Source organism: Sarcophilus harrisii, chromosome 1 (assembly GCF_902635505.1).
Source record: "Sarcophilus harrisii chromosome 1, mSarHar1.11, whole genome shotgun sequence".
Lineage (NCBI taxonomy): Eukaryota > Metazoa > Chordata > Mammalia > Dasyuromorphia > Dasyuridae > Sarcophilus > Sarcophilus harrisii.
The window spans coordinates 17751723-17779261 of NC_045426.1; the positions used below are offsets into that span (position 1 = coordinate 17751723).

Here is a 27539-nt window from a genome sequence, read left to right on the forward strand (position 1 = left end):
AAAAACTTACATGAACTGATTCAGAGTAAAATAAGCAGAACAGGAGAAAATGAATCCATTAACAGAAACATTGTAAAGATGATCAGTTGTGAATGGCTTAGCGGTAATCAGCAATTCAATGAAAGACTCATGATGAAAAACTTGGAAAAACTTATATGAAGTGATTCAGAGTAAAATAAGCAGAACAGGAGAAAATGAATCCATTAAAAGAAACATTGTAAAGATGATCAGTTGTGAATGACTTAGCTGTAATCAGCAATTCAATGAAAGCCTCATGATAAAAAATGCTACTTTCAAGAGTCAGAACGGATGTTATCTGATATCAGTTGTACAGACCAAAGAATGTTATTTTTCACCTTTTTTTTTTTAATTTGAGTTTTCTTGTACAAAATGACTAATATGGAAAAGTTTTACATGAAACCTATATTACATTACTTACCATCTCAAAGAATTTGATAGAATTTTGAACTCAAAACTTAAAAAAACATTTAGAAATCCTTTTTGCATGTACCTGGGGAAAATATTATTTAAAACTAAAAAAAATTAAGCTACAGTCAAATTGCCCATCTGAATCTGTGGGGAAGAGTTTCAAACAATGATGAAGAGACAAGTTTGGGCAAATTAATAATAATGCAAGATAAACCCTTGTCAAGGAATGCCCTGCCTTGTTACTAAGGATCAAAAGGGTCAAATGATCTTAAGTTAATGATAAACTCTGTAAATCTACTGTTAGGTGAGACAAAAAACAGAATGTGCCTAAGAAAGACTTACCCAAATAATGACCAAAGAGGAGGCATAGTAAGAAGTTAGTAACATTGAATTTCCAAACATCAAAATAAAACAAAGTGCAAGAGAGATCTGGAAAAATAGAAAGAAACAGAATTAATATACATAAAACAGAATAAACTTAAAGTAATATTTCATTAACTAAATTTATGAGTAATATTGGACAGATTTGCACAGGATATCAACACATTTTTGGTTAGAAGTAATAGTTAAAAATCTAAGATCAAATGCTATCTGTGTGAGTTTATCTATAATATGTAAACTTTATTTATAAATTCAACTTTAAACTCATTTTAAATTATGTTATACTTTAGCTTAGTGAATTTCAATAACCAAATAACCAAAACAGCTAAAAGGGAAAATTGATAAAGGACTAGTACCTTACAGGGAACTCCATGAAATGAGTATAGCAGACGGGAGGGAAAAAAAAAATAGAAAACTAATGGATTCAATTACAGGTGCTCATTTTCTTTTTTGCCTGTGTTTGAGAATCTACTGCATTCAAGGAATATCAATTCAGCATCCAACCTCATTTATGATTCCAACTTATATTTGGTATGAATTTAATTGTAGATGAGATTTCATGGGGAAAACAACAGCTAAAGGAAGAGCTGGTTAAGAGAATGGCAATATATTTAACAAAGCCTTTAGATCTTATAGAAAACATATCCCAGTAATATGGAAGTGAGATCAAAACTGTGGGGGGCGGGGGGGAAGGAGAGCAGAGATATGTTGTTGGAGATAATACTCAACTGCATCTGACTTTACATTTTTCAAAATTTATAGGCAATAGAGTTTTCATTTCCCTCCTCTCCTTAATTACTACTACATCTACTGAGAAGGAAGAAAGTGATGAATAAATCATAGTTACATAATGTATATAAGTTCCTTTGATTGGCCTACTTAAAAAAGCAACCAGTTAGTACAACACTGCTTTGAAATAAACATTGTCCATATTATGCAATGCTATAAATAATTATTTTATCCCTGTTTTGCTAACATATGTAAGAACAATTACGACTCAATCTTAAGAGTTTGCTTTAGCACTAGTATAATTGTATTTTTTAAAAGAAAGTAAAAATTACCATGTGGATGTAAATGATCTTCTTTAATTTACATAAATCAATGTAACCCACAACATACACAGCAAATAATGATGCTATCTGAAATTAAAAAGAAATATATGTAAATGGTTAAAAGCAAAAGTGTGTATATAATTTTAAAGTATATTTTTCTACAAAGGTGGTTATCACTGATTTAAAATGGAAAATGTAATATACTGAAATTTTCCTAAGCATGTTAGCATCTATAAAACTATGCGGTTTAAAAACTATTTGCTTAAAAAAAAAGTGACAAGAGGAAAGGGAAATGAAAAGGGGCATGTTTAATAAGCCCACCCCCCTGCTGAGCAAAGCAAGATGAAGGCCCACTCAGCAATCCCGAGCTGGAACAAATTGCCTCCAAATAAAACCTTGTGGCAGGAGGCCTGTGGAAGCCGCCTACCTCCTCTCACACTTGCAGTGACCTTGGGCTGCTCTGCCCACAGAAGTGCCCTCTGGTCTCGGTCTCCCCCCCATTTTCCCCAAGCTTTGCAGCTGAATGCCCCCCTTTCTTCACCTCCCCTGACCCCGTTTCCAGCTCAGTCCTTTATGCTTCTCAGACTCTACTTGGTGGACCTTAAGCTGGATGGGCCATCTCACCCCTTGGGCACTGCCAGTTTTTGGCCAGGAGCTCACTAGAAAGACTCAGGCAACCACAGAGAGACAGACAAAGAAAGAGACACACAGAGAGACAGAGAATATGTGTGTGTGTATGTGTGGGTGCGCATGCCTTCTATAAAAACCAAACAGGCAGGACTCCCAAGCGCACACACAAAGCTGGTTCTACAGCTGGAAGGCCAGGGAGAGGTCGAGCCTCCTCAACCTCAGAGGGAGCCCGGGAAGAGTGGGACAGAAGCCTGGCAAGGCCTAGGAGGGACCATTGGTCCCAGGGGAAACATTTGCGATCCTCACACCAGAGGGCTTGCTACTTGATCCTTGGGGCGACATGGCCGGACCTTACTCCCAAGCCAACTGACCAGAGGTCCACCGCAGGACGTCTCCTTCCCCATGGACTGTGCTCCCTGGACCACAGCAGGCCCGTCTTTCCAGTGTCTTCCCTCATTGGATCGTAAGCTCCCTGGGAGGCATGGCACTGCCAGCCCTTGGCCCAGCGGGCACAGAGTGGGCCCAGAGTGGGCCCTTCGTATTTCTCGCCTGTGCCTGCCAGGAATCCCATTGCAATAGAACAAGGGGGTGGGGCTGCGAGTGAAAGGAAGGGGCCCCCTAGAGAGGCAGCGTGCCCCGGGGGAAATAAGCCTAAATTCCCCGGCCAGGGAGAGGGGGAGTTGGAGGGAAAGGCCAGGAAGTTCAGTGCAGGCAGGACTGAATGAGGTGTCCAAGGGGCTGTTTGCAGCCCGAGCCAGGGGAGAGCGCGCCACAGGAAAGGAAGGCGGACCCTCACCTGCAGGCGGGACCAAGAGCTGGGTCCCCCCAGTAATCCTGCGGGCTCTGTGCATTTAAGAGCCTCAGGTCCCCAGCAACCTGCCCAAGGGCTCCGTTAAACCAGGGAGGTTCACTGGCTTCAGTAAAGTGGAAGAGAAGAGCCAGAGGCGTCACCTGCAGAAGTGAAGGACCAGGCAAGCAAGGCAGAAGGAAAGCAGGAGAGCAAGGAGGAAAAGGGCAGATGGCAAAGAGGGACAGAGGCAGGGAGCGAGGCCCCTGAAGGAAGTAGGAGGCCCTGGCCATTGGGAGGCAGCACAAAAGGAGCTGGGAGAAGGGAGAGAAAAGATAGGAGGGTGGGGCCGGGGACCAAGGGGGCCTGTGGATTAAGGGTGACAGTGGAGGCTGACCAGGTGAGGAGGGGGAAGGGGAATTCGGACATGTAGCCTTAGCCTTGTTAGGGGGTGGAGGCTGGAGGAAGGCTGAGCCGGAGCACAATCCAAGCTGGCCTGCAAATCCTTCACAAGATTACATGCACAGGCCTGGGGAGGGCCCAGGCAGCAGATTGCCCAGCACACTAATGATAAACTGCATACTCCATCCCAGTTTTATACAGGAAGAAAGGTTAAATGACCTGGTCCAGGGGGCGGGGCTAATAAGTAGCCAAGTCAGGGCACAAGCCCACTACCTTTTTTTTTTTAATTTAAAATAGAAAATAGAAAAGAAAACAACAACAATAAAGACTCGTGTACAGCAGAACATAAAAGAAGATTCAAAATATATAATAAATTTCCATTTCAAAAAAGCTTATATAAATAATAAACAATGTATTCGAAAATGCCCATCTTTGCATCCCTGTAGGTTTTATTTTGTTCTGTGTGGTGTACTTTTCACTTTATTCTTATTTCCTCTTCCTTGCAGCGCATCTCCCCCAACTAGGTTACAGTTAAGCCTAAAACCTATTTATATATTTATGTTTATATCCGTATATACATATACATACATACATATGCATTATCTAGCTTCTTACCCCTGCTAATTCTTCTACTTCTACCTTCGGTTTGCCTTGCTATTATTATTTGACCTCCCTGTCAAGCCTCTAAAAGGATCCTTCCCTTATTCTCTCCTCTCTCCCTCCCTGTTTACTCCATCCCCATTAATCTACACACTTTATCCCACTCTGATTAATCTATACTTGCTTGCTTCTATACCCCACTTTATCCTATTCCCTCCCCCTTATTTCTTTATAGATTTTGAAGGGTGTCACATACTCTTCTAGGTATAGAAATGTATTGTTCCAGGAAATGTAGTTTCAAAACTACCAGCCCTCCCAGCCCTCTTCTCTAACTCCTCTATGTCACTTCCTGCTCTCACACCTCATTTGGATAACATATATACTGTTTTTACCTTTTCCTACAGTTTTGCTTTTTAGAGTCATATCATACTCCACTATACTCCATTAATTCTTTTGACTTCTCAATTACTAACAATTTTAGACATATAGTTTAATTTCCATGTATAAAACATAAAGGTCTGTCCTTATTTTATCCCTTGAAATTAGTCTTTGATATTGGGCTCTTATATATCAGATTTTCTATTGAGTTCGAGTTTGTCTGCACCAGGTCTACTAACTTCAAATCAAGTATGCTCTGTACTATATAAAACACAGACTGAGTTCACTGGACTCTGGAAAAAGCATTAGTCAAGTTAGTGCATTTTATATGTTAATAGTATTTAATCCAAAACGATTTCCTAGGTACATGCCATGGGCTGATATTTTGTTAAATGAACTAGCGGCTACAAAATCTCATCAATAAAACCCATAGTAAAAGGAAAGCAATTAGTTAACATTGGGGGAAAAAAGCATATGAATTTTAAAAAAAAATTGGCCAGATATCGACAGGCAATAAAATGATAAGTCTATTATTATTGAATCAGGACCCAATATGATCTGGACCCAATGTGATGAGCCCCCAATGCAGCAAAACAAGCAAATGGTTATGTGGCCATCTGAGAAACTGTGCAAGGCTTTCAGCAACTCCAAGTTTTACTCCTCATTCATTCATAGTTTTCATGAGAAAAATGCCACTCTTTCTGTCCTGCTCTACAGCTACAAATCATGAGATTCTATGAACTCAGAGGGGTCAAAAGTCAAAAGGAATCGAAGGACAATGGGGCAGATCAGGGTGGCTGCTGGATATTTCTAATGATGACTCCTGCCCAAAATCAGATGATTCTGATCAGAAAAAGAAGTAAGCCAATCATGTAGTAAGAAGGAGAAACAAAGATTGAACAAAGAGCACAAAAGCCACATTGCCATCCTTGAAAGCTTACAGAAAAGGTGCCTGTTAGGTACGTCCTTTATGGAAGACCAAAGGAAAGACAGAAAGAAGAACTTCAGGAGGGAAACTGGGAAGGGTCTGGGAATTGTACTGCTGGAAGGTGACCCACACCAGGCCAATGAAAAGATAGATTATTGACTACTGGAGACTCAAAGTATGATCTGACATTGTTTAGCATCTAGAATCATAAAAAAATTAAACTGTAATTTATGATAATTGAGATGACAAAACCAAATATAGGTAATTTGTGGATTTTTTTTAAAAATCTGCATACCTGAGTGAGAAGGACAAACTGAGCAAACTGCCAAGGAAGCATAAAAAAGATGTTTGAAATGCAGAGTGCAATCAAGCTTCCCCGATAAACGTTCGTAGCCCTAGAAAAAATAAAATGATTATGTTTAATTACAAAATTTAAAAATATATCAATCCAGAATCAACTCTCCTGCCCCGCTCCCCCTCTCAAAAAAAACCCAGTGACTTTATTCATTCACATTTTAAATTGGAAGCATTCATGAAATCTAAGCACAATTATGAACTTTGCTGGTGTTGTCCAGTCATTTCAGTCACGTTCAACTCTTATGTATCCATTTGAGGTTTTCTTGGCAAAGATATCAAATGGTTGGCCATTCCCTTCTCCAGCTCACTTAGTAGATAAGGAAACTGAAGCAAACATAGTGAAGTGATTTGCCCATAGTCACATAGCTAATAAGGAACTGAGACTGGATTTGAATTCAGGTCTTTCTGATTCTCTGTCCATTTTGCCACCTTTGTTGTTCAGGCGTTTCAGTCTTGTCCAGCTCAGTCTAACTCAAATCCATTGGGATTTTCTTGGAAAAGATACTGGAATAATTTTCTTTCCCAGCTCACTTTACAGATGAGGAAACTGAGACAAACAGGGTAAATTGACTTGCTCAGGGTCATACAGCTAGAACATGTCAGAGGTCAGATTTGAGCTTAGGAAGATGGCTTTTTTGACACCAAACCTGTCTCTATCCACTGTACCATCTAGCTGCCTATGCTCAAGAACTATCCATTATAATTCCCACTAATATAATAAAAACCTTAAGATGATTTCATATTTTATTAGATTATCTCAAATATACAAAAGGTCTTATGGTCTTAGAGATGTGGATTCTTCCTCCAAGACCACAACTTATTGATGACTGCCCATCCTAATGACACCTGTCCTCTGTTAAATTCTCTGAAAGGGATCAATCCGACATGCTGGAGGGCTTTTGTACTTTCTCCTGACATTGATGAGACCGGTGGACAGGCAGTTCACCTCTTCTCCCTACTCCTGACAACATGACCAGCCCATTTCCTGATATCTGTTCTTTCTCCATTTTGATTTACCTCATTAATCATCTGTTGCAAAAGACTCGCATTTATCACACAGCTTTTCATTATTCCTTATGAGATATTAATTTTCAGTTCTCTGGAGACTTTGTTCATGCCTCCCAGCTACATAACAGCATGAGTAGAATAGTAGTTTTTTGTTTGTTTGGTGAGCCAACCGATGTTAAGTGACTGGCCCAGAGTTACACAGCTAGTAAGTGCCAAGTGTCTGAGTCTGGATTTGAACTCAAGTCCTCCTGACACCACAGTCTGTGCTCTACACATGGTGCCATATAGCTGCCCCAGAATAATAGTTTTTTTTTCTTTTTCATGGTTCTGTATTTCTAGGAGAAGTGTGGAGTCATAAAAGAAACTTGCAAGCTCTTAAAAGCAATTTAGCCCACTTTTCTCTTCCTGTTTAATTGTGGGATCAAATTGTCCCCATGCATCTCTATTTTAAATAAACATACCAATAGATTAAATAGGATGTTCATCTAACTCTACATCATAATCTTGGTAATAAATATTCTTCATCTCCTTGGCTCTTCCTGGGTGAGTAGATAGACCACACTTTTTTGAGCAGCTAGGGATCTCTTCCAGGTTCATGTTTTAGATTTGATAAAATCTGTAAAATGCCATCTGCACCTGGGAGAATCTGGAGGACCTCATTAGCCTTCAACTTAGATTCCAGATTGGACCGACTCCATGCCAGTGTTGACTACTAGCCTCATTGCTTTATGAATGAAGAAACGCTGACAGCCATCAAACAGCCACATGGCAGCTCAAACTCCTTAAGTCACCAACTTTAATCCTTCTGGTAAGATGAAAGACAAGCATGATTTGGCCCACATGCCGCCACTAAGCATTTCAGGCTCTGTCATCAGACCTATGGATATAAAACTGGCCTTGCCAAACAACTGCAGATGAATTTTCATCTAGGTCTTGTTTTCCCTTAAGTAAAGTGTGAGCTCCCTAAGAGCAGGATCTCTTTTGCTCTTTCTATTTGTATTTTCTGTATTTAATATAATATCTGAGACTTAATGAATTTCATTCATTATCTTTTAAAAAGTTTTGAGTGCTTTTGATGTACAGACGTCTATTGGTCAATACACATTTATTAAGCACTTACTGTGCACCAGGTACTGGTGCTGAGGAAACAAAGAAAGGTAAAACATATAGTCCCTGCCCTCAAGGAACTTATAACATAAAGGGGGGAGACAATTATGTACAAATAAGTTCTACACAGGATACATCGGAAATAATCGACAGTGGGACAAGCACCAGAATTAAGGACTGGAGAAAGGTTCCTGGAGAAAGCGGGATTTTAGATGGCAGATATGTTACTGGAAGAGAACATTAAAGCAACATTTTGTTGCAAACTATCACAAAAAAGAAACTCAAGAAACTGCATGTGACAAAAAAACAAAACAAAACGGTATGAGATTCAGTTTCCATCCTCAATTGCAATTTGGATGACAAGGCCGGACATGAATAAATAAAAAAAATAAGCAATGTGAGGAAGCACAGATTCAATGCCACATAAATGAGACGGGAGTTCAAAGGACAAAGTGAGAAGCCAAAGAAGAAGCAAAAGAACGGGCGAGGCATGGCACCTGTGGGAAAGAGATGGGCAGAAAGGGCTCTCCAGGGCTTCCACTCCCACAACCTTCTGTGTCCCTGCGAAGGTAACCCTCGGCTGCCGAAGATCAAACTCCAACTGTCCATATCTCACTCTCATCAACCTCAATCCCATCCTCTTCCACTGTGGAAGAACCAGCCATTGCCATATCCTCTCTGCTACATCTACTCCATAATTAACAAATGTCCTGCCCTCATATCACTTCTTCCTTTGCTCCTGCCATGTTCTGAAACTGAAGTGTATGAAGGTTCTCCCTTATCACCCTGCATCCCTGGTCACCATTTCCAGTCTTGGGTGCATGTGCTTAAAGCTTCTGGCTCAATGCCTGGTGTGCAATACTTCCCATTTCAGGCTCCTTACTACTGTCATCACTCACTAACCTCCTTTCCTTGGAGCTTCATGCAACCTAAGCTTATCATCCAAGCAAGACTTTGGTAGGTATTACTATAACCCTCTGGACATTCTCTCTCTGTTCTCCCTTTGTCCAGTGCCTGGATCAATCATCATCTCCAGCCCAATCCTTAACACCCTTCCAGAGAACTTCAACATTCATCAAGGCAGAACTACTATACCTGATTGACACTACAAGGTATCCTAGGAAGAAAGAGGGATGTTCTAGAATAAGAAGGGCACAGACACCAAGGAAGGCTTCCAGGAGGAAACAACAGTGGAGGCATGGGGGTAAAGTCTGGAAAGTCCAAAGTACAGACTAGAAGGGAATGAAGGTCGGTCAGCTTGGGTCCCTCCATAAACTGGTAGTCTTGGTGCTTGAAGAAAGTCTGGCATGGCTTTAATTATCACCTTTAAAGTATATGATTCCCAAATGTACCCATCTATTCAAGCCTCAACTTTCCACTGAGTTTAAGTTCCATGACACCCCTTCTTTGACATTTCTTCCCAGATGATCTATAGGCATATCAAACTCAACATGAACAAAATGAAATTCATTTTCTTTCTCACTAAATCCAACTTTCTTTCTAATTTCTCTATTTTACTCAAGGTCTAGAATAGTCCTTCTAATCATCCAACAACCCAAAGATATTCCTTTCACTGCCCACAACCATTCAATTGCCAGACCTTTCCAATTTTATTCCACTATTTATATCTACCTCATTCATTCCCATAGCCAGTCCTCTAGTCTAGGCCATCATAACTTCCCATAGGAACTGCACAATTAAAAAACAAATCATTTTTAAAACTGGTCTTCAAATAGCCAAGTTTCCCTTTGTGAACACATGCTCTACAAAACTGCCAAAGTGATAGTTTTAATACACAAGCCTGACCATCTCCCTCTGTCCCTCAAGAAGATCCAGTAATTACCTATTGCTTTTAGGATAAAAGCACAAAGCCCTTTCTCTGACTTAGCACAAACTGGCTACAGCTCACCTTTCTATCTTTATCTTACATTGCACCACTTCTCTGTGGCAGAACGGGCAACCTGCTGCTGCCAACATACAAATTCTATCTCCCGGATTCCATGCCATGACACAGGCTTCCAGATCTCCTTTGTCTCATTGTAAAAACCACCTTCTCCATGAGGTCTTTCCTGAAACCCGGAGTCATCAGTCTCATCCCCCTCTACCATCAGTGGTCTATATCGACTTCTCTATATGGATGCTGTGGCAGCACAGGAAAAAGTCAGCCCCTTCAGGATATACACAATTGTGTTTTTTTCCCTGTGTCTAGGATCTAACAGAGTCCCAAAAGGTATCTAAGAAATGCTTGATAAATGAATGAATACATATACAAGAATCTATTTTGTTTCTTTCATAGGCTTAATAAATTAAAGTTTAAATTATCCAATGCAAGTAATCAAGAATAAATCAACATTACCTGAGAATATGAGTCACAAGCAACATTTGAAGTACAAGGAATGGGTATGAAAAACTTTCACGGAGAGGCGGGGTCCACATCACACGTGTACACTGAAAATAAAAATGCACTTAGCACCGAGTAGTCAACTTTCTAGATGGTAGTAGTTGCTCAGTGAAAATAGCTATTGTAGACACAAATCAAACAGAAGTGTTATTTATGAATTATTTACATAACTCACAAAAGAAGATCTTTTACTTTTCTCCCAAACAGCATTACTGAAATTATAAATGATACCAATATATGGTTTTTAAAGTCTCATACAGAATCCTGACATTAAGAACGGAAAGTAAGCTTTTAGCATATGTGCTAAAAATACAAACAACACTCCCCTGCTAGGAAAGCTTTATAGTGAAATTTAAAGTCTTCTCTATGAAACAGCCTTTTAAATGAGGTCTTTTGTTACCTCTTCCCTCACTTGAATTTTAGACTTACCTATCAGCAATTATGGTCTGTAGGAGTAAAGAATAAGGACAAAGGAAATCTACAAGTAATTTTTTAGACCTCATTATAGGTATTAATTTCACCTTCAAGGAAATTGAGTTTATCTGTCAGGCTGCTATGGAAGGAATGAGAACTCCTGAGTTGAAGAATGACCCCTTTCCCACACCGTCCCAGAGAGCTGGCCTTGGCAATTCTAAAAGGGTAGTGGGCCTGAGAGCCACCAACAAAAAAGACAAAAGGATGGAGAATCTTACCTCCAGCATGTAAGGAGAACAGAGAAAAGTTTGTCATGAGCTGCAAAGAGTCTGAGATTATTGGGCTTTCTACAGTAAAATAAGTTATCCACGCTCAAAGAGGAAGCTGCCCTCTTATTTAGAAGAGAAGGGAAAGGGATGGCATTACATTCTGCAGACTATTAAAAAAATGAACCTTTTTCATTAAAACACAGAAATACTTCAGTGTAAAAACAAAGAAGAAGTAGGACCAAGAAAGGCAGAAAGGGATCTGCAGTGAAGAAAGACAAGACCACAGAGAAAAAGAATCACAGAAATCCTAAAACTCAGTCAGAAGGATGAAGTTCATCCTGAAGAGAAGGGGGATGACTGCTTGGACTCCAGGGATGACAAGACAGAGCCATCCACACCTGCCAGCAGGTGAGACTCAGCCAGTGAGGTCAGAGGAAAAGGGGAGTTTGTTATGGCCAGTGTGTCCCTGCTAAGGCAGTCACCTCTTGAATTGATGTTACTAAGAGTGGTCTGCCATCTCTCAGGGACACGTATTGAGGATGTGAGTAAAAAGAGCCTCCCACAACTCGCTTTGGCAGGACTACTCTTAGTGATCCACAAAAGACAATACTACCCAAAGGGATCTTAGAAGTCCTGTCCAGAATTAGTCATGGTCAAGAATTCACAAAAATTGGGGCCAAAGACGGCAGCAAGCAAAGGCAAGGACTTCAGAAGAAAGTGTGGAAACTAAATAACAGCTGGTTAAAATGATGGTTTCTAAGAATTCATTTTCAATTCTAGAAAACAGCCTAAAATACAGGTATGGCAGGCTCTTGGCCAAAGATGGAATGTACCTAACAAGGGATTCTAAGCCAAAAAGGAATGCTGAATTAAATTTTTTAAAGATGAAATAGAATAGTACCTAAAAACCATGCAAGCGGCTTTAATTTGAATTTCTACCAAATTTTCTCAAGTTTATTATTAAAGGGATGGTTATTAAACATCTGGAACAGAAAGTTAGGATTACAAAATACCTACCGGGCTGCAGCTTCGTTATATAATTTTATATATATACATATATATATATATATATATATATACATGTATATATATAAAATTATATAATTTCCTTTTTGACAGTTTATTAGTTTGACCGTTATTAGATAAGAAGGCAATGTTCCATACATACATATAAACATAATCTATATATGTGTGTATGTGTGTGTGTGTGTTTATGGGGTATAGAAATACACATGTACACACCTACAAGAGAGAGATTTATCTATCTTTATTTTCATACCTATGCTGTCTACAAGCCCTTTGTGGGTCACAAGGTAGTGAGGAGCATTCAGGCCTGGCAAGGCTTGGGAGGCTCTTTATCACACACACACAATCAGGGATGGCAGACAACTCTTACTGACATCAGTTCAAGCAATGACTGCCCCTTTTAATCTCTGACCTCACTGGCTGAGTCTCGCCTGCTGGTGGGTACAGATGACTCCATGTCATCATCCCCTGGAATCTAAGCACTCATCCCACTTCTCTTTGGGATGAACCTCATCCTTCTGAATGAGCTCCAGGATTTCTGTGATACTTTTTCTTTGTGGGCTTGTCTTTCTGTCTTTCTAGGTCCAATTTCTTCTTTTCTTTCTTTCTTTTTTTTTTTTTTTGAAGCTTTTCTATGTTTTAACAAAAAGCTTCATTAACAACCTAGATATCATCTCTGCCTTTATTTATGTTCATACACATTTCTATATACATACATATGTATATACACATACACACAAATATATCTCTTGTCTCTCTGTCTCTTTTAGAAACTTAACCAAGAATTTGACAAAATCCTTAGCCCCTGATACTGTTTTAAAGACAAGATAGAGACTTATGAGGTGAGACATTCCCAATTAAGTAGAGGATTTTAAAATTGACTGAATGGCCAGGTCCAGAGTCCACATTAATGATTTTGCATAAGCTAGGAAAAAGAAGTGTCCCGAGGATCTGTTTTAGACATTCAACAGTTATCAATGACTTAGATAAAATGCACAAATGACATGTTTCATACATTTTCAGACAACACAAAGCTACAAAGGCTGGTTGACAAGCTAGATGACAAGAAACCAAAGGATTCTGATAGGTTAGAAGACTGGGGGATCAAAGAAAATGGATCTCATAGTGATAATAATACAGTCTTCTACTTGGGTTCAAAATCATCAATTTTACAACTATACGAGAGGGGATGTGAAATTAGACAACAGTTCATCTGGAAAAGATATCAAAATAATTAAAACTGGGTTATGGGAGCTAAAAAAGCTACTGCAAAAGAGATAGGACTGTGCTCTGTCAGTTGACATTTGAATTCTCAGTGTCACATTTGAAGAGAGACACTAACACTAATCATTTGGAAAAATGTCCAGAGAAAAGTACTCAGGATAGTGAAGGGGCTGCAGAGAGCACATCAGTTCTGGCTGAGAGGGCTGGAAATATTCAGTTTGGGGGAAAAAAAGATGAAGGAGAAGAAAGGAAGAAATGCACTTTCAGGACTTTGATGGGCCGTCATGAAGCCGACTGATTCGACTTCTTCGGCTTAGTCACTGAAGTTCTGAGTTAGGGAAGCTGAAATGAAGCCGACTGTGGAAAAATTTCTCCTGATGAGAATCATCCATATTTGTCCTGAGCTCTCTTAAGGGTAGTGGGCTTCGCTCACCAAAGACCTCAAAAAAAAAAGTACTATATTTTTCACTACTTATTAAGTACATTAGATTGGAAGTTTAGGAAATTTAGTAAAAAGTGAACTAGATGGCTTCTGATAAGATCACTTTCAAATGCCAGATTCTATGAGTCTTTGATAGGGAAGCTAACAAACACCCAACTGACTTACTCAAACTTTACTCAGCCATCCCAAAGAATAATGCTAATTAAGTCATGAGATACACAGAAGTTGAAAGAATGGAAAAAACAACTTGAAGAAGATTTAACCTAAATAATCTTAAGTGCTGACCTCCCTTAAATCTGAAAATTGACATACAATTTCAATTAAAACTGGCCCTCCCCAAAGTCCTCTGACACCTCACCGTAGCCTGAGGGTGACTAGGGATCCTCAAGGGCCAGCAAGGAGCAGTTCTGGCAGGTTCCACTCTACCTGCAAGGCTCGGAGGACCCTCTCTGTCACAGATGAAGCCTGATTTCTGAGGACCAGGTTACAACCAGAGAGGCTCATTTTCAAGAGATTGGACACTTGGTGAGCAAAGTTTGGCCGTAGCAATTCATGAAACAATGAATACTACCAAACAGTCCTCACTCCTTGGTGGCTCCATTTCCCTATTGCAGTCAATGAAAAGAGTGACAAAGAATACCTAGAATTACAGTTTTTAGGATGTCTAAAAACATTAACTAAACCATTGGTTCTATAAATGTGAGGTCTTTATCCAGTGATATTTTATGAGACTATAAGACTTCTCAACCTGGAGTCCTTGTACTTACTTTTAAAAATAGGTAATAGTTGTATTTCAATCTAACTGGCTTCCTTCATGATTTTATGTGTATTTTATTTTACACTTTTAAAAATATTCTGAAAGGGGTCCAAAAGTCTTACTAGAACACCCATGACTGTGAGGCAAAAAAAAGTTTAAGAACCTTAGTATAAGAGTAACTGAATTATATCACTCTTGATTTTCTTTCTATAAATGAAACCTAAAGAGATAAAGAAGTTGCAGATAAATGGAAGGCTGGCTCCCAAAATACTCTTAGAAAGATAAATAAGGAGATTAAAGAAATTGGTTGATCATGTAATCAAATGTAATCAAGAAATAAAATTTAATGGTACATTTGGTGAGCTTGCATTGTGATACTCATGATAAATATTTGCAAAAAGATTACCATGTAAATAATTTTGATTTATGTATCATTTGTTGAAGAAAGGGGGAGAAAAAGACCCTCCAGATTCCTCAAATAGTAGGCAATTTAATTACAAAAGAGAGAATTGGGGAGAAATGAAGAAAAATATTGGGAGAGTAAGAAGAGAAGTCAAAAGACATGAAGCCACAGAAGCCCCATGTCTCATGTTTATACATGAATACTTCATTTAAGAAAAGAATAGAAAGATATGGTCATGGAGATCGTTGAATAACATCTCCAAACCAAAACAGACAATAAGCAACTAATTATTGATGTGATAATTATTACTAAATCAACTCTCAGTGATCTTTATTAGGACAAAGATCAAAATTAATTTAAATCTAGAAAAATAAAAAGGATAAAAAGGCAGGCAATCCTGTTTGGCATTTAAAGCTCTATAGAATCTAGCTCCAGTCTGTCTTTCCAGGCTGATTACATACTGTACTCCTTCACAAATTTTACATCTTGGCCAACCCAGACTGTTTGCTGTTTCCCATACCATCTGTTTTCCCCATATTGCCTCTTAAAAGATCTTTTTTGATTCCCCCAAATGTTAGTCATCCTTCCTCCTCAAAAACGATGTATTTATTGTATGTGTCCTATATGTACTTTTCTGGAAACATGCTCTATCCCCTTAGGAGACTATAAGTTCCTTGAGGACAGAGACTCTCATGTTTGTATATGTATCCTTAGAACCTAATAGTGGTTGGTATCTAGCATGCACTTAATAAAGGTTTATTAAACAAATGCAATTAAAACAATTCAAATTAGCCTATTTAAACAAGTTACTGATTCTGAAAATTGAATATGAATGAAATAAAACATCAATTTTAATACTTTATATAGAAATTTAACTGATGTAAACCAACTGTTACAAGGACAGCAAATAATCCTAAATAGAATGAATGTCAAAGAGATCTGCTCAATTTGCCCCTTTTCCTTTTTAGGCTACAAGGATATAGGACTATCTTGAACTGCCTCCCTAAGAGCCAGGTCGAGGAAGGATAGTGGCTCTATGTTCCATCTTGCCATAAGATTTGTGGCACTTGGCCAACTATGTCTCTTTTGTGTCTTTTTATCCTAAGCTCAGGTAAATTAATATTGAGATAGAAGAGGATGGTATTAGGAGTAACGTGGATGATGGTAATGAAGCACCTGCTATGGATGCTATACTTGCCGAAGGAGAGTATTTCTCTCTACTAAATCAACTGCTCTTTACCAGTCAGCAATAAACACAAGGAGTCTTCTAATCTCTGCACCACTGAATCAATAGGATGGCTATAAAGATGTAGTATGCTATTATATAATTTTAAAGCCTTTTCTCCTTTCTTTGGCATATACATATATCATTCTCACAAAGGTTTTATAGGTACACGGAACTGAAAAGTTTTTGCATGCACAAAAGTAATGCACCTAGGCTAAGAAGGGAAATAACCAACTGGAAAAAAAACCTTAGTGTTAAATATCTCTAATAAGAGTCTAATCACCAAGATGTTGACAACTAACAGAAATATTTGAAATCAAAAGCCATTCCTTAAAAGATAAGTCAAAGAATATGAAAAGTTCTACAGAAGAAGAAATGCAAACTATTAACAACCATATGAAAAAATAATTCATGTAACTAATTATGAGAAAAATATAAAATAACTTTTAGGTTTCACCTTGCAGATTGAAAAAGATGAAAAAGATGTGACTAATCAATGTTGGAAGATTTGTAGGAAGACTGGAACACCAATGAATTGTTTTTTTTTTCCCCCATGAAGTTGATTTATCTGCTGAAACAAAGAAACTGTATCTTAGAGATGAAGAAAATATTAACTATGTGAATAGGTGACCAGACTCAGAAGAATATTCCTTTAATGGTAAAGCTCAAAACCCTTTTGAAGATATAAAGGTAAAAAAGAAAAAAAACTGAATGAACACAGCTATTTAGAGCAAGGAAGTCTTTGGTATGCATGATTTTTAAAAGGGCAGAATTTCAAAATGCATAAGTATCAAGAAAGATTGCTAGTGCAGATTAAAGCAGCAAAAACTTCCCAGACTTCCTGCAAAAAATAATTTCTACTTGTTGGAGCAAACTTTTAACACAGACTGGCTTATTTTATCAAAGAATGCAACTGTGAATCTACCTCTCAGTGAAGGGGGAAATAATGAACTCTTTTTTGACTTAATATAATCCTTCTAGGAAGCAATTTGGAATCATAAAAAGAAAATATCCAATATGACTAATATGACAGAAATTCTACTGCTTAGCCTTAAGTCCCAAAGTCATTGACACAGGCCCCCAAAACACTAAAATTTAAAAGAGGAAAAGCATTTTTTATAATAGCATGAAATTGGAGGGGATGTAAACTCCCATTGCCTGAGAAATGGGTAAACAACTTGTGATATATGAATAAAATAGAATGTCATTGCACTGTGAGAAATGATGACCATGATAAATAGAGAAGACCACAGGAAGAATTCTATATTATGCCAAGTGAAGTAACTAGAACTAAGAAAACAACACATACAAAGATAAGAACAATTTAAACAGAAAGAACAATATACCAAAATGGAATGATGCAAAAACTAGAATAACCAAAGTTGGCCCCCAATAAAGAGATATAAGAAGGGATCCCTCGTTGCTTCTTTATGAGGTGAGATGGGAGATGGGAAACCACACATGTCAACCACTATATCAACCACTATATATCAAGTCAAGCCTTTTAACTGTTAGTGGTTTTTGCTAATATGTGTTTTTTTTTCCTTTTTAAAACTTCCTTCTTATGGTAGAGCTAAGATAGCAGTGTAAAGGCAGGGACTGACCTCAGCTCTCCCCCAAACCCCTCCAAATACCTTTAAATAATAACTGAACAAATTTTAGAGTATCAGAACCCACAAGAAGATGGAGTAGAACAACTTTCCAGCCCAAGACAACTTGGGAGATCGGCAGGAAAAGTCTGTTGTACCAGGGAGGGAGGAAGGTACAGTCCCAGGAGCCAGCACAGCCCAGCTCCAGCCCCAGCAAAGCAGGAGTGGAGAACCCTGGACACCAGTGGCAGCAGCATAGTTCCCAGACCTCCGAGCCCACAGATGCCAAGACTTGGAAGTCTTTTGGGAAATGTTTATCGGGCTAGGGTGTGAGGGGAGCTGCAGTAAAGGAGGAGTGGGCCTTGGGAACCACTGAATCAACCGTGGTGGCAACAGCAACGGCAATGGCTTTCTCTTTACTAGCATTAGACTCAGGGCCACAGTGGAGCAGGGTCCCTTCTCATAACTCCAAGGTAGAAAAGAGAGTTTCTGTCACTCACAGAACAAAGCATAGGCCCAAAGAGCATCAAACACTTCTCCTTGGACTATATCACCTTGGAAGATTTGAAAATTTACAGCTCCCTAGAATGATCTCTGAAAACAGCTGCATAAACCCCCTGAAGCTTGGGATATTGCACTATCTGTTTCTATACTAGAAACAGGGGCCTATTTTATTTTTCCATTTCCATGAAAAATAGTTTTCAACATTAACCTTTACCAAATGTTGTGTTCCAACTTTTTCTCCTTCCCTTTCCCTACCCCTCCTCCAAACAGCAAGCAATCCAATACAAGTTAAACATTTGCAATTCTTCTCAATATATTTCCATATTCATCATGTAGTATAAGAAAAATCAGATCAAAATGGAAACAAAAAACACAATAAAAAAACAAGCAAACAATTAAAAAGTGAAAATATTATACAGAGCTTTATTTTAGCAAACAGTTAAAAGTCTAATAACAGGCTGGAAAAATGAGCAAACACAAGAAAAGATTCTGATCAAAGAAAGTTACTATGCCAAAAAAATAAGATCAAAACACACAATCATAAGATAACAAAGGTGAAGCTCCTACATTCAAAGCTTCCAAGAAAACTATGAACTGGTTTTAGGCTATGGAAGAGCTCAAAAAAGATTTTGAAAATAAAATAATAGAGGTAGAGAAACTTTGGGAAAAGAAATGAGATTGATGCAAAAGAAAATACAAAAAGCTAATGAGGAGAAGAATGGCTTAAATAAAGCAAAGATGGTCAAATGGAAAAGGAGGTACAAAAACTCAGTAAGGAAAATAATTTATTAAAAATAAGATTTGAACAAATGGAAGTTAATGACTTTATGAGAAATCAAACAACAAAATAAAACCAATCGAATGAAAAAAAACAGAAAACAATGTGAAATATCTCATCGGAAAAAAAAACTTAGCTGGAAAATAGATTCAGAGAGATAATTTTAAAATTATTGTTTACCATTAGACCATGTTTAAGAAAAAGAACCTAGACATCATTTTTCAAGAAATTATCAAGGAAAACTATCCTGATATTCTAGAAACAAAGGGTAAAAGAGAAATTGAAAGCATCAACTAATACCCTCCCGAAAGAGATATCAAGATGAAAACTCCCAGGAATATTATAGCCACAATCTGGAATTTCCAGGTCAAGAAGAAAATACTGCAAGCGTCCAGAACGAAATAATTCAAATATTGTGGAGCAATATCCAGTCAGTATAACATGAAATTTAGCAGTTTCTGTATTATAGGATTGAAGGACTTGGAATATAATATTCCAAAGGGTAAATGAACTAGGATTACAGTCAAGAATCATCTACCTCAGCAAAACTGAGTAAAATCCCTTAAGGAAAAAGGTAGACATGCCATGAAATGGATAACTTTCAAGCATTCTTGATGAAAGACCAGACTGAATAGACTTTCAAATACAGGTCTCAGAAGCATAAGAGGGTAATCAAGAAAGGGAAATCGTAAGAGACTTAATAAGGCTAATCTATTTATATTCCTATAATTCATAAGAACTTTCTCATTTCTATTATTAGTTGGAAGGAAGATATATAGACAGAGGGCACAGGTATGAGTTGAACATGAAGGGATAATATCTGAAAAAATGAAATTTATGGATGAGAGAAAAATGTACTGGGAGAAAGGGAAAGGGAAGGTCGAATGAGATAAATTCTCTCACAAAAAAGAAGCAAGAAAAAGCTTTTAGAGTGGAGGGAAAAGGGGAGAAGGGAGGGAGAATAAATGAACCTCACTCTCATCAGAACTTGCTCAAAGAGGGAATAACACACACACTTAATATGGATATAGTAATCTATCTTTCCCTGCAGGAAAGTAGAAGGCGAAGAGGATACAAGAAAGGGAGGAAAGTGACACAAGAAAGGGCACCAGAATTTGGGTGATGGGGGTGAATCAGGAAGAGGTCCTGAAAAAGTTGGGGCCCAGGATGAAGAAGGAGATTTGATGAGGCAGCAGGGAGGAATTAATTCATCCTACTCCTGGGGGAGAGCCAGGCACCATCCTGCTTCATGAACTCCTCACAGGCTCGGATGAGCTCCAAGGCCACCTCTGGGACAATGACTCCCAGATTACTCTCTCCTGTGCCCGGGAGGAGGCCGAACATGCTGGATCCTGGATTTCAGGAGCCAGGAGCCGTCAGGGGGCCAAAGCACTCTGCTCATACAGCTCTGGGAAGGCAGGCCCACCAAACTGCCCACAAAGGGGCAAACCCGCCCAGATGGCAATAGGGGAGCAGGTGAAAGCTTCCTTGCCCATCAGTACTGGGTATTCTTGCACTTTTAGCCAGGATAAAATAGGGAGACCCAGTCTCAGAAAGAAAAAGTGAAGCCATTTTTAGTAATGGCTTTTTCCTCAAGGCAATAGGGAGTCAGTAGAGACATTACAAGGTCAAATCTGCCCATAAGGAAATGCTCCAACATAAAGGATGGAACTAGCAGACCAGGCAAGAGCAAATGAAAGTCGGAACTGTGGTATTGATGCTATAAAAGGAGGGACAGGCGTGGACACAACATGGGGAGAGGTAAAATCAGCAAAATGTGGTGGGCAGGGTGAGGAGAATCCCAAGGCTACAAACCTTGAAGACCGAAGCATGGCGATTTCTTCAACAAAAATTCCCACACCTTATGGATGCTCAATGAATTGGAGGAATAAGGCACAATTCTACAAAATTCATCAAGCAATTTCAACACAGAATATTTTCCACTGGAAAAGCTACTTATTTTCAATTATTTGTAAGATTTCATCAGGATGGGCACTCCCTCTTGTCCTGATGCCTACTTCAGTTCTGATCCACCATCACAGAATATAGAAAAGGCTGACTGCACACAGACAATCTGGAAGCAATAGAAGGAAGACCTATTCCAACAAAATCCCAGCTCTTTCAAAGTATAAAATAAGCAAACATGTAAACCTGATGAACAGGATGGGCATTCTTAAATATAAGGCTACTTAAGAATTTAAAGAATTCTGAATTGTGCAACTCAGTACTGGTTGTGCAACAGGCACATTCTGGAAATTGAGGAAGAGTGTGGTCAGAAGCAAAACATATTTGAGAAGAGACAGGGTGAAATGAGAGAGAAAAATAGAAAAAAAAATGGATAGGGGGAAAACAGAATGGAGGGAAACAATAACTATCCAAAACCTTTTTGAAGCAAGTTTCTCTGATAAAGGCCTCATTTCTCAAATATATAGACAACTGAGTCAAATTTATAAAACTAAGACCCACTTCCCAATTGATAAATGACGAAGTTTTCCAATGAAGTTATCAAAACATATGAAAAAATTACTCTTAACTCTTACTGATTGGAACAGTTCAAATTTTAAAAATTCTGAATTATTAGTTTTTACTTATCAGATTGTCTAATGTGCTAGAAAATGGAAAATGACAAATGTTGGGAGGAAATGTGGAAAAAATGAAACATTAATGCATTAGTGGTAGAATTGTGATCTGATTTAACTATTCTGTAGAGCAATTTGTAATTATGCCCAAAGGTTTATAAAATCATGCATACCCTCTGGCCTAACAAGACTACTACTAAACCTGTATCCCAAAAGACTAAAAAAAAAAAAAAGGAAAAGGGTCTACCTATATGTACAAAAATATTGATAAAAGCTCTTTTCTTAGAGCAAAGAATTGGAAATTGAGGGGATACCCATCAATTGAGGAATGGCTGAATAAACTGTGACGATGATGAAATACTATTTTTCTGATGAATATCCTGATGAACAGGATGTTCTCAGAAAAACCTGTCAAAGTCCTTCATGAGTCCTTCAAGCAATATGAATGCACTGTGTACAAAGTAACAGCAATGCTGTGGGATGAGTTAGCTGTGAATGACTTTGCGATTCTCAACAATACAATGATCCAAGACTTCTCTGAAGGATTTATGATGAAAAATGCTATCCACACCCAGAGGAAGAACTGATTTTGTCTGAATACAGATTGAAGCATATTTTTTACTTTATTTTTCTTGAGATTTTTTTGAGAGGTGGAATCTACCTTTTCTACCACAACATGACTTTGATGGAAATGTTTTACATAACTTCACATGTGCCTTCTCAGTGGGGAGAGAGGAAGAGAATTTGGAACTCAAAGTTTTAAAAACAAATATAAAATATTGTTTTACATATAACTTGGGGGAATAAAATATTAAAGATCAAAAAACAGTTTCTTCTTATATGGGATGGCTCTCTAAGTCAAGGAAAGGAAGAGATACACTGGAAAATTTAGGTAATATTAAAACAAAAAAAGTTATTTTAAAAAATTTATAAAACAGCTATATGCATATGTAATTATTGATATCTTCTGGATTACTTATTTGGTAAGAATTAATTCTGTGATAGTGTCCAACCAATTAGTATTTCCTCCCTTTCAAATATACTGAGATTTGTTCCCAATCATGGCCTCTGAACTGGGTTGTCTCCAGCATAGACATCATCTGAGCATCTTTATCTAATATGGATGCTCTTCCCATCTTTGCTTTCTCTGGGGCCATTCTAGTCCCTCAAGCTAAAGATGGGATGGTGATATTAGAATCCATATGTGTTGCTCATTCCATTATCATTGAAAAGGGAAAGTGGTTCAGTGACTGTTAAACAGCTTCTCAATTGTTAAGCTATTTGTGGGGCTGTATTTTAGGCAGAGAGTAGAGAGAAACAATGAATTGAATCCAGAAAGTGAGTAGGAAGAACAGCACAGGAGAGATTGCATGAGGGAAGTATTGTAGCATACTTTTAATGTCAGGTGATGCTCCATGGATGCCCATCAAGAAATCCCACAATCCAAAAAAAAAAAAAAATCAAAGTAGGTAGATGACCCAAAGGATAATAGAGAAGCAGAGATGGCCAGCCTATGTAGGCAGCAGTTTAAAACCAACAATGAACTGTAGGCAAGAAGTGCAAAATATTTCATTCAGAAGATCTGGGATCAGAGGGGGAGGTTCTCAATCATGTAGACAATGAGGGTGAGAGCAACAGTGTCAGTACTTTAAAGGCATTCATTCTCAGGGGGTCAAAGATCTAGTAGAAGATGTATAGGATGCTAACGGGACCCTTCAAAGAGAGTTTGGGGCCATGAGTTAACACTAGAGGAGAAGGTGTAGATAGCTTGAATCATTGTTTAATGTGAGGTTAAGTCTATAAGAAGAAGGATTGGATGGAAGCCAATTCACACCACTTAGCATAGGTTTTAGCTTAGGGCTCTATGCCTTTGAAGAAGGTGAAGTAGGACACCCTTTTGCTACTTAAGAAAAAAAATGAAAGTTTTCCTGTTATTTTTATATCTCTAAAGCAACTTGAAATGCTTTTTTTTTTTTATTCACCCAGTCTTCTTTTTCTGTAAAGGGCTGAAACTCTTTGAGTTAATGCACTGAGGTTGGACAACAAGACCAATTACCAATTGGACAATACTCTATAAGCATATGCTTGGAAAATGGCCCTTCCCACTATCCTGTGCTGGCTTGATAATTGGTGTATACAGAGAATTGTAGAAGGGACTAAGGGGTGGAGTAAGACTATCCAGAGTCACTTTTGGGCGGGAGATGAAGGGGAGAGGTCGTGGAGATCCTGAGTCCATTCCCTTCACTTCTACCCCTAAAGACCAAGAACAAACAACAAGGATTTTTGCTTATCCTGACTCTGGCTGATTCTAAGGTATCCAAGGTGCTAACTGGGTCTTCACATTTTTCTTTTCACTTTATCTATTTAAAGCACCAATTATCTATCATGGACCAAAAGTGTTAAATTTAAACAGAAGTGTATTCTATATTGACTTAAAAATCACAGATTAACATTATCTCTGTTACACTATGTTTTTGTTAAACATTTTAATTGGGCTGAACTCGAGTTTGCCGCATGAGGAAATGGTATGATACTTTCAATGATCCCAAGCTGATCCCAAGTACAGGAAACCATATTTTTAACATCAAGTGAAGTTCCCTGAATCAGCCTATCAAGAAACCTAACAATCTGAAAAAAATCAATGTAGGCAGTGGGTTTGACAGCTCTGTTTCTAAACCAAGGATTCTCTTTCCCTTTTTTATGTTATGAAGTCTGGTGAAGCCTATGGGTCCTTCCTCAGAATACCTTTAAATCTATCAAACACATCAGATTCTAAGGAACTGTACTGAAATATAACTATTAAATATATTTTTTTAAAAATCCATGAGTCCAGTTTACTATATGATAAAATCCAAACTTTTTAGCTTAATTTTCAAGACTTTCTACAAGAATATTAACTCAGTGATGTGGAACTCAGAAATGAAGCCCTAAATGTACATAAGAATTCTTGTGAGCTGAATCCTGACATAGTAAAACATGCCTACATTCTATCATATTTGTATTCCTTTGTTTAATATTCTCCAAGTATATTTTAATCTAGCTAGAGCACTCAGGAATGTTGTTGCTGTAATGAAGCTATCTGATTTCTAGGCTCTAGAGCAAGACATCTTAAACTTTTTTCCACCCATGGCCCCTTTTCACCCAAGAAATTTTTACATGACCCCGGGGATAAAGGTATATAAAACAGGTACAAAAATCAAATATTTATTGACAACAAATTATAATTTCACAATCCCCATACTCAGTTATAAGACCCCATCTAGGGTCACAACCCATAGTTTAAAAAGCTGGACTTCTTTTTTGACTGTTGTTCTATACTGCCCTAAATCAAACCTAGAAATTGATATTTATTTAGCTGTCAGATATATACCCTTTGATACTCCAACAAGAGGCTGATTCCTAATGTAGGTAGTCCCCTTCAACAGCCATATATGCCTTCCCATTCTGTTTGATTCTATGTTCTCAGATCTCAGACTACACATCCAACAAACTGGAAGCTTTTCTCTAGGTCTTTTGGCAGTTCATGGCTAACAGTGCAAAAGTCAATGATCCAATTTTTATCTTTCTCACTATACAGCAGAATCCCATCCTTTTTTAATTATACTTTTCCTCAAAATGAGAATTATTCACATGTACTTGCCTTCACTCTTAGTCCCTTATTTTCCTTTCAATCCCTGGTAATCTTGATTTCTCAGAAATTATGGGGTTTTTATGCCCAAAGGGCCATCAAATTGTGCAGATCCTTTGATCCAGCAGTGTCTTTACTGGGTTTATATCCCAAAGAGATCTTAAAGGTGGGAAAAAGGACCTATGTGTGCAAAAATATTTGTGGCAGCCCTTTTTGTAGTGGCTAGAAACTGGAAACTGAATGGATGCCCATCAGTTGGAGAATGGCTAAATAAGTTATGGTATATGAATATTATGGAATCTTATTGTTCTATAAGAAATGATCAGTAGGATGATTTCAGAGAGGCTGGAGAGACTTACATGAACTGATGCTAAGTGAAGTGAGCAGAACCAAGAGAACATTATACGATGGACTTGATTCTTTTCAGCAACAAAGCAGTTCAAGGCAATTCCAATAGATTTATGGAAAGAGAGAGAACCATGGAGATTGAATATGGATCAAAGCAGAGTATTTTCCCAATTACTGGTGGTTGTTTGCTTGTTTTTTTTTCTTTCACCTTTTTGTTCTGATTGTGTGTGTGTGTGTGTGTGTGTGTGTGTGTACAGCATGATGAATACAGAAATATGTTTAGAAGAACTGAACACATTTAACCTATACTGGATTGCTTGATTTCTATAAGGGGAGGTGAGAGAAAAAAATTTGAAATACAAGATTTTGCAAAAGTGAATGTTGAAAACTATTTTGCATGTATTTGGAAAAATAAAAATCTATTACAAATAAACTTTTTTTTAATGCCCACATGCCCATATCCAGAGTTTCTGCAGCATTACCCTAAGTGGCCATGCTAAAGAAGCTGAATAGGACCTATTATTGAACCCTGTTATGTCTCAGTTACAAGGGAAATAACTCTCATGAAATGCTAGGCTTTCTGCTTCTTTTCTTTCTCTTTTTTTAGGTTTTCTTTTTTCTTAAGGAAGAACTGCCTACAATAGAAATCAGTTTTTTTCCCCCAAAACATCTACTCACATATTAATTTTCTATAAGCTTTTAGTCTTCTGTTTAATAAAAAGTGTAGAAAAAAGTTAAATACATAATCTTAACACTGACATTATAAAGACACATATTTTAATGAATTAAAAAAAAATCTCAATGTTTTTTTCAATTTGGTAAACCACTTCTCAACAATTATCTCTAAAAATATACCACAATTTAAAGAAAACCCACCTAACCAGACAATATTCTGACTTCACATAAATGAATAATTCTGGAATAAATGCTACATTTGCAACCAGCCTTTTCTTGTGTGTTAACATATAGTTAATTTTATTTTGGGCACTATCATATAATGATCAGAACTGAGTTCATAGCAACTCTGCTAATTACAAAAGCACCTATTGGAATGATTGTCCGTGTCACTTTTCAAGTGTGGGAGTTTAAAAAGAAAGACTATGGGCTTCAACTTTAATCACCTTGTTGACCATTCTCTGTTTGGCCTGATTTCTGTTGCTTATCAGTTTTATCATCATTCATGTAATCGCAACATAAGTAAGATCTGCTATAAATTTAAACATAAAGACCACCTTTAAAAAACTGAACTTGAACACACAAAAAAAATACAAAAAGAAGATTCTCGAACCCTAAATCTCCTTTTCACATTACTTTAAAAAATAATAAGGTGCTGAGGCAGATTCATTTAGCTTGATTATACTTATTTAGAAAATGATTTTTTTTCTTCTTCTTTTTAATACCTTGTTAATTGTGAGAGTGGGGAAATAAAGAGAGGTAATAATGATGCCAGAATTTTTTTTAATGCAGAAGGCAGTTTGTAAGGAAGGCAATCTTGAAAGAAATCTACAAAATTTTATATACACAATGGTTTTCTTAAATGGCTTAAAGAATAAAAATTTGCACACAATCTGTATGGATTCCATCAAAAAAAAAGAAATCTATAATTCATTAGAGACCTAATGTATTCCCAGGAATTTGCTCAGATTCATCTTATTTGAAGGATATATATATTTGTGAAGGCTGACACAGACTTTTGTAGGAAGAAAGTAAGAGTGTATACTGTATACCCTTGCCCATATCCAGAGTTTTTGCAGCATTCCCCTAACTGGCCATGCTAAAGAAGCTGAATAGGACCTATTATAGAACCCTATGTCTCCAGTTACAGGGGGAATGACTCTCATGAAATGCTAGTAGTATTGACTAACCAAATTGTAGGGAATTCAAAATTGTGAA

At 37.7% G+C, this 27539-nt stretch overlaps 1 protein-coding gene across 1 annotated transcript in view; it reads right to left on the reverse strand.

Moving 5' to 3' along the window:
* The window catches only part of DPY19L1 (dpy-19 like C-mannosyltransferase 1), a 106324-nt gene that overhangs the window by 30249 nt on the left and 48536 nt on the right, over nt 1-27539 (reverse strand). Inside the window, exons 8-11 of the mRNA XM_031953001.1 lie at nt 10416-10507; nt 5883-5982; nt 1872-1949; nt 772-858 (exon numbers count right to left, since the gene is read on the reverse strand). Coding sequence (XP_031808861.1) covers nt 772-858; nt 1872-1949; nt 5883-5982; nt 10416-10507 — 357 coding nt within the window. The remainder of the gene's footprint in view (nt 1-771; nt 859-1871; nt 1950-5882; nt 5983-10415; nt 10508-27539) is intronic.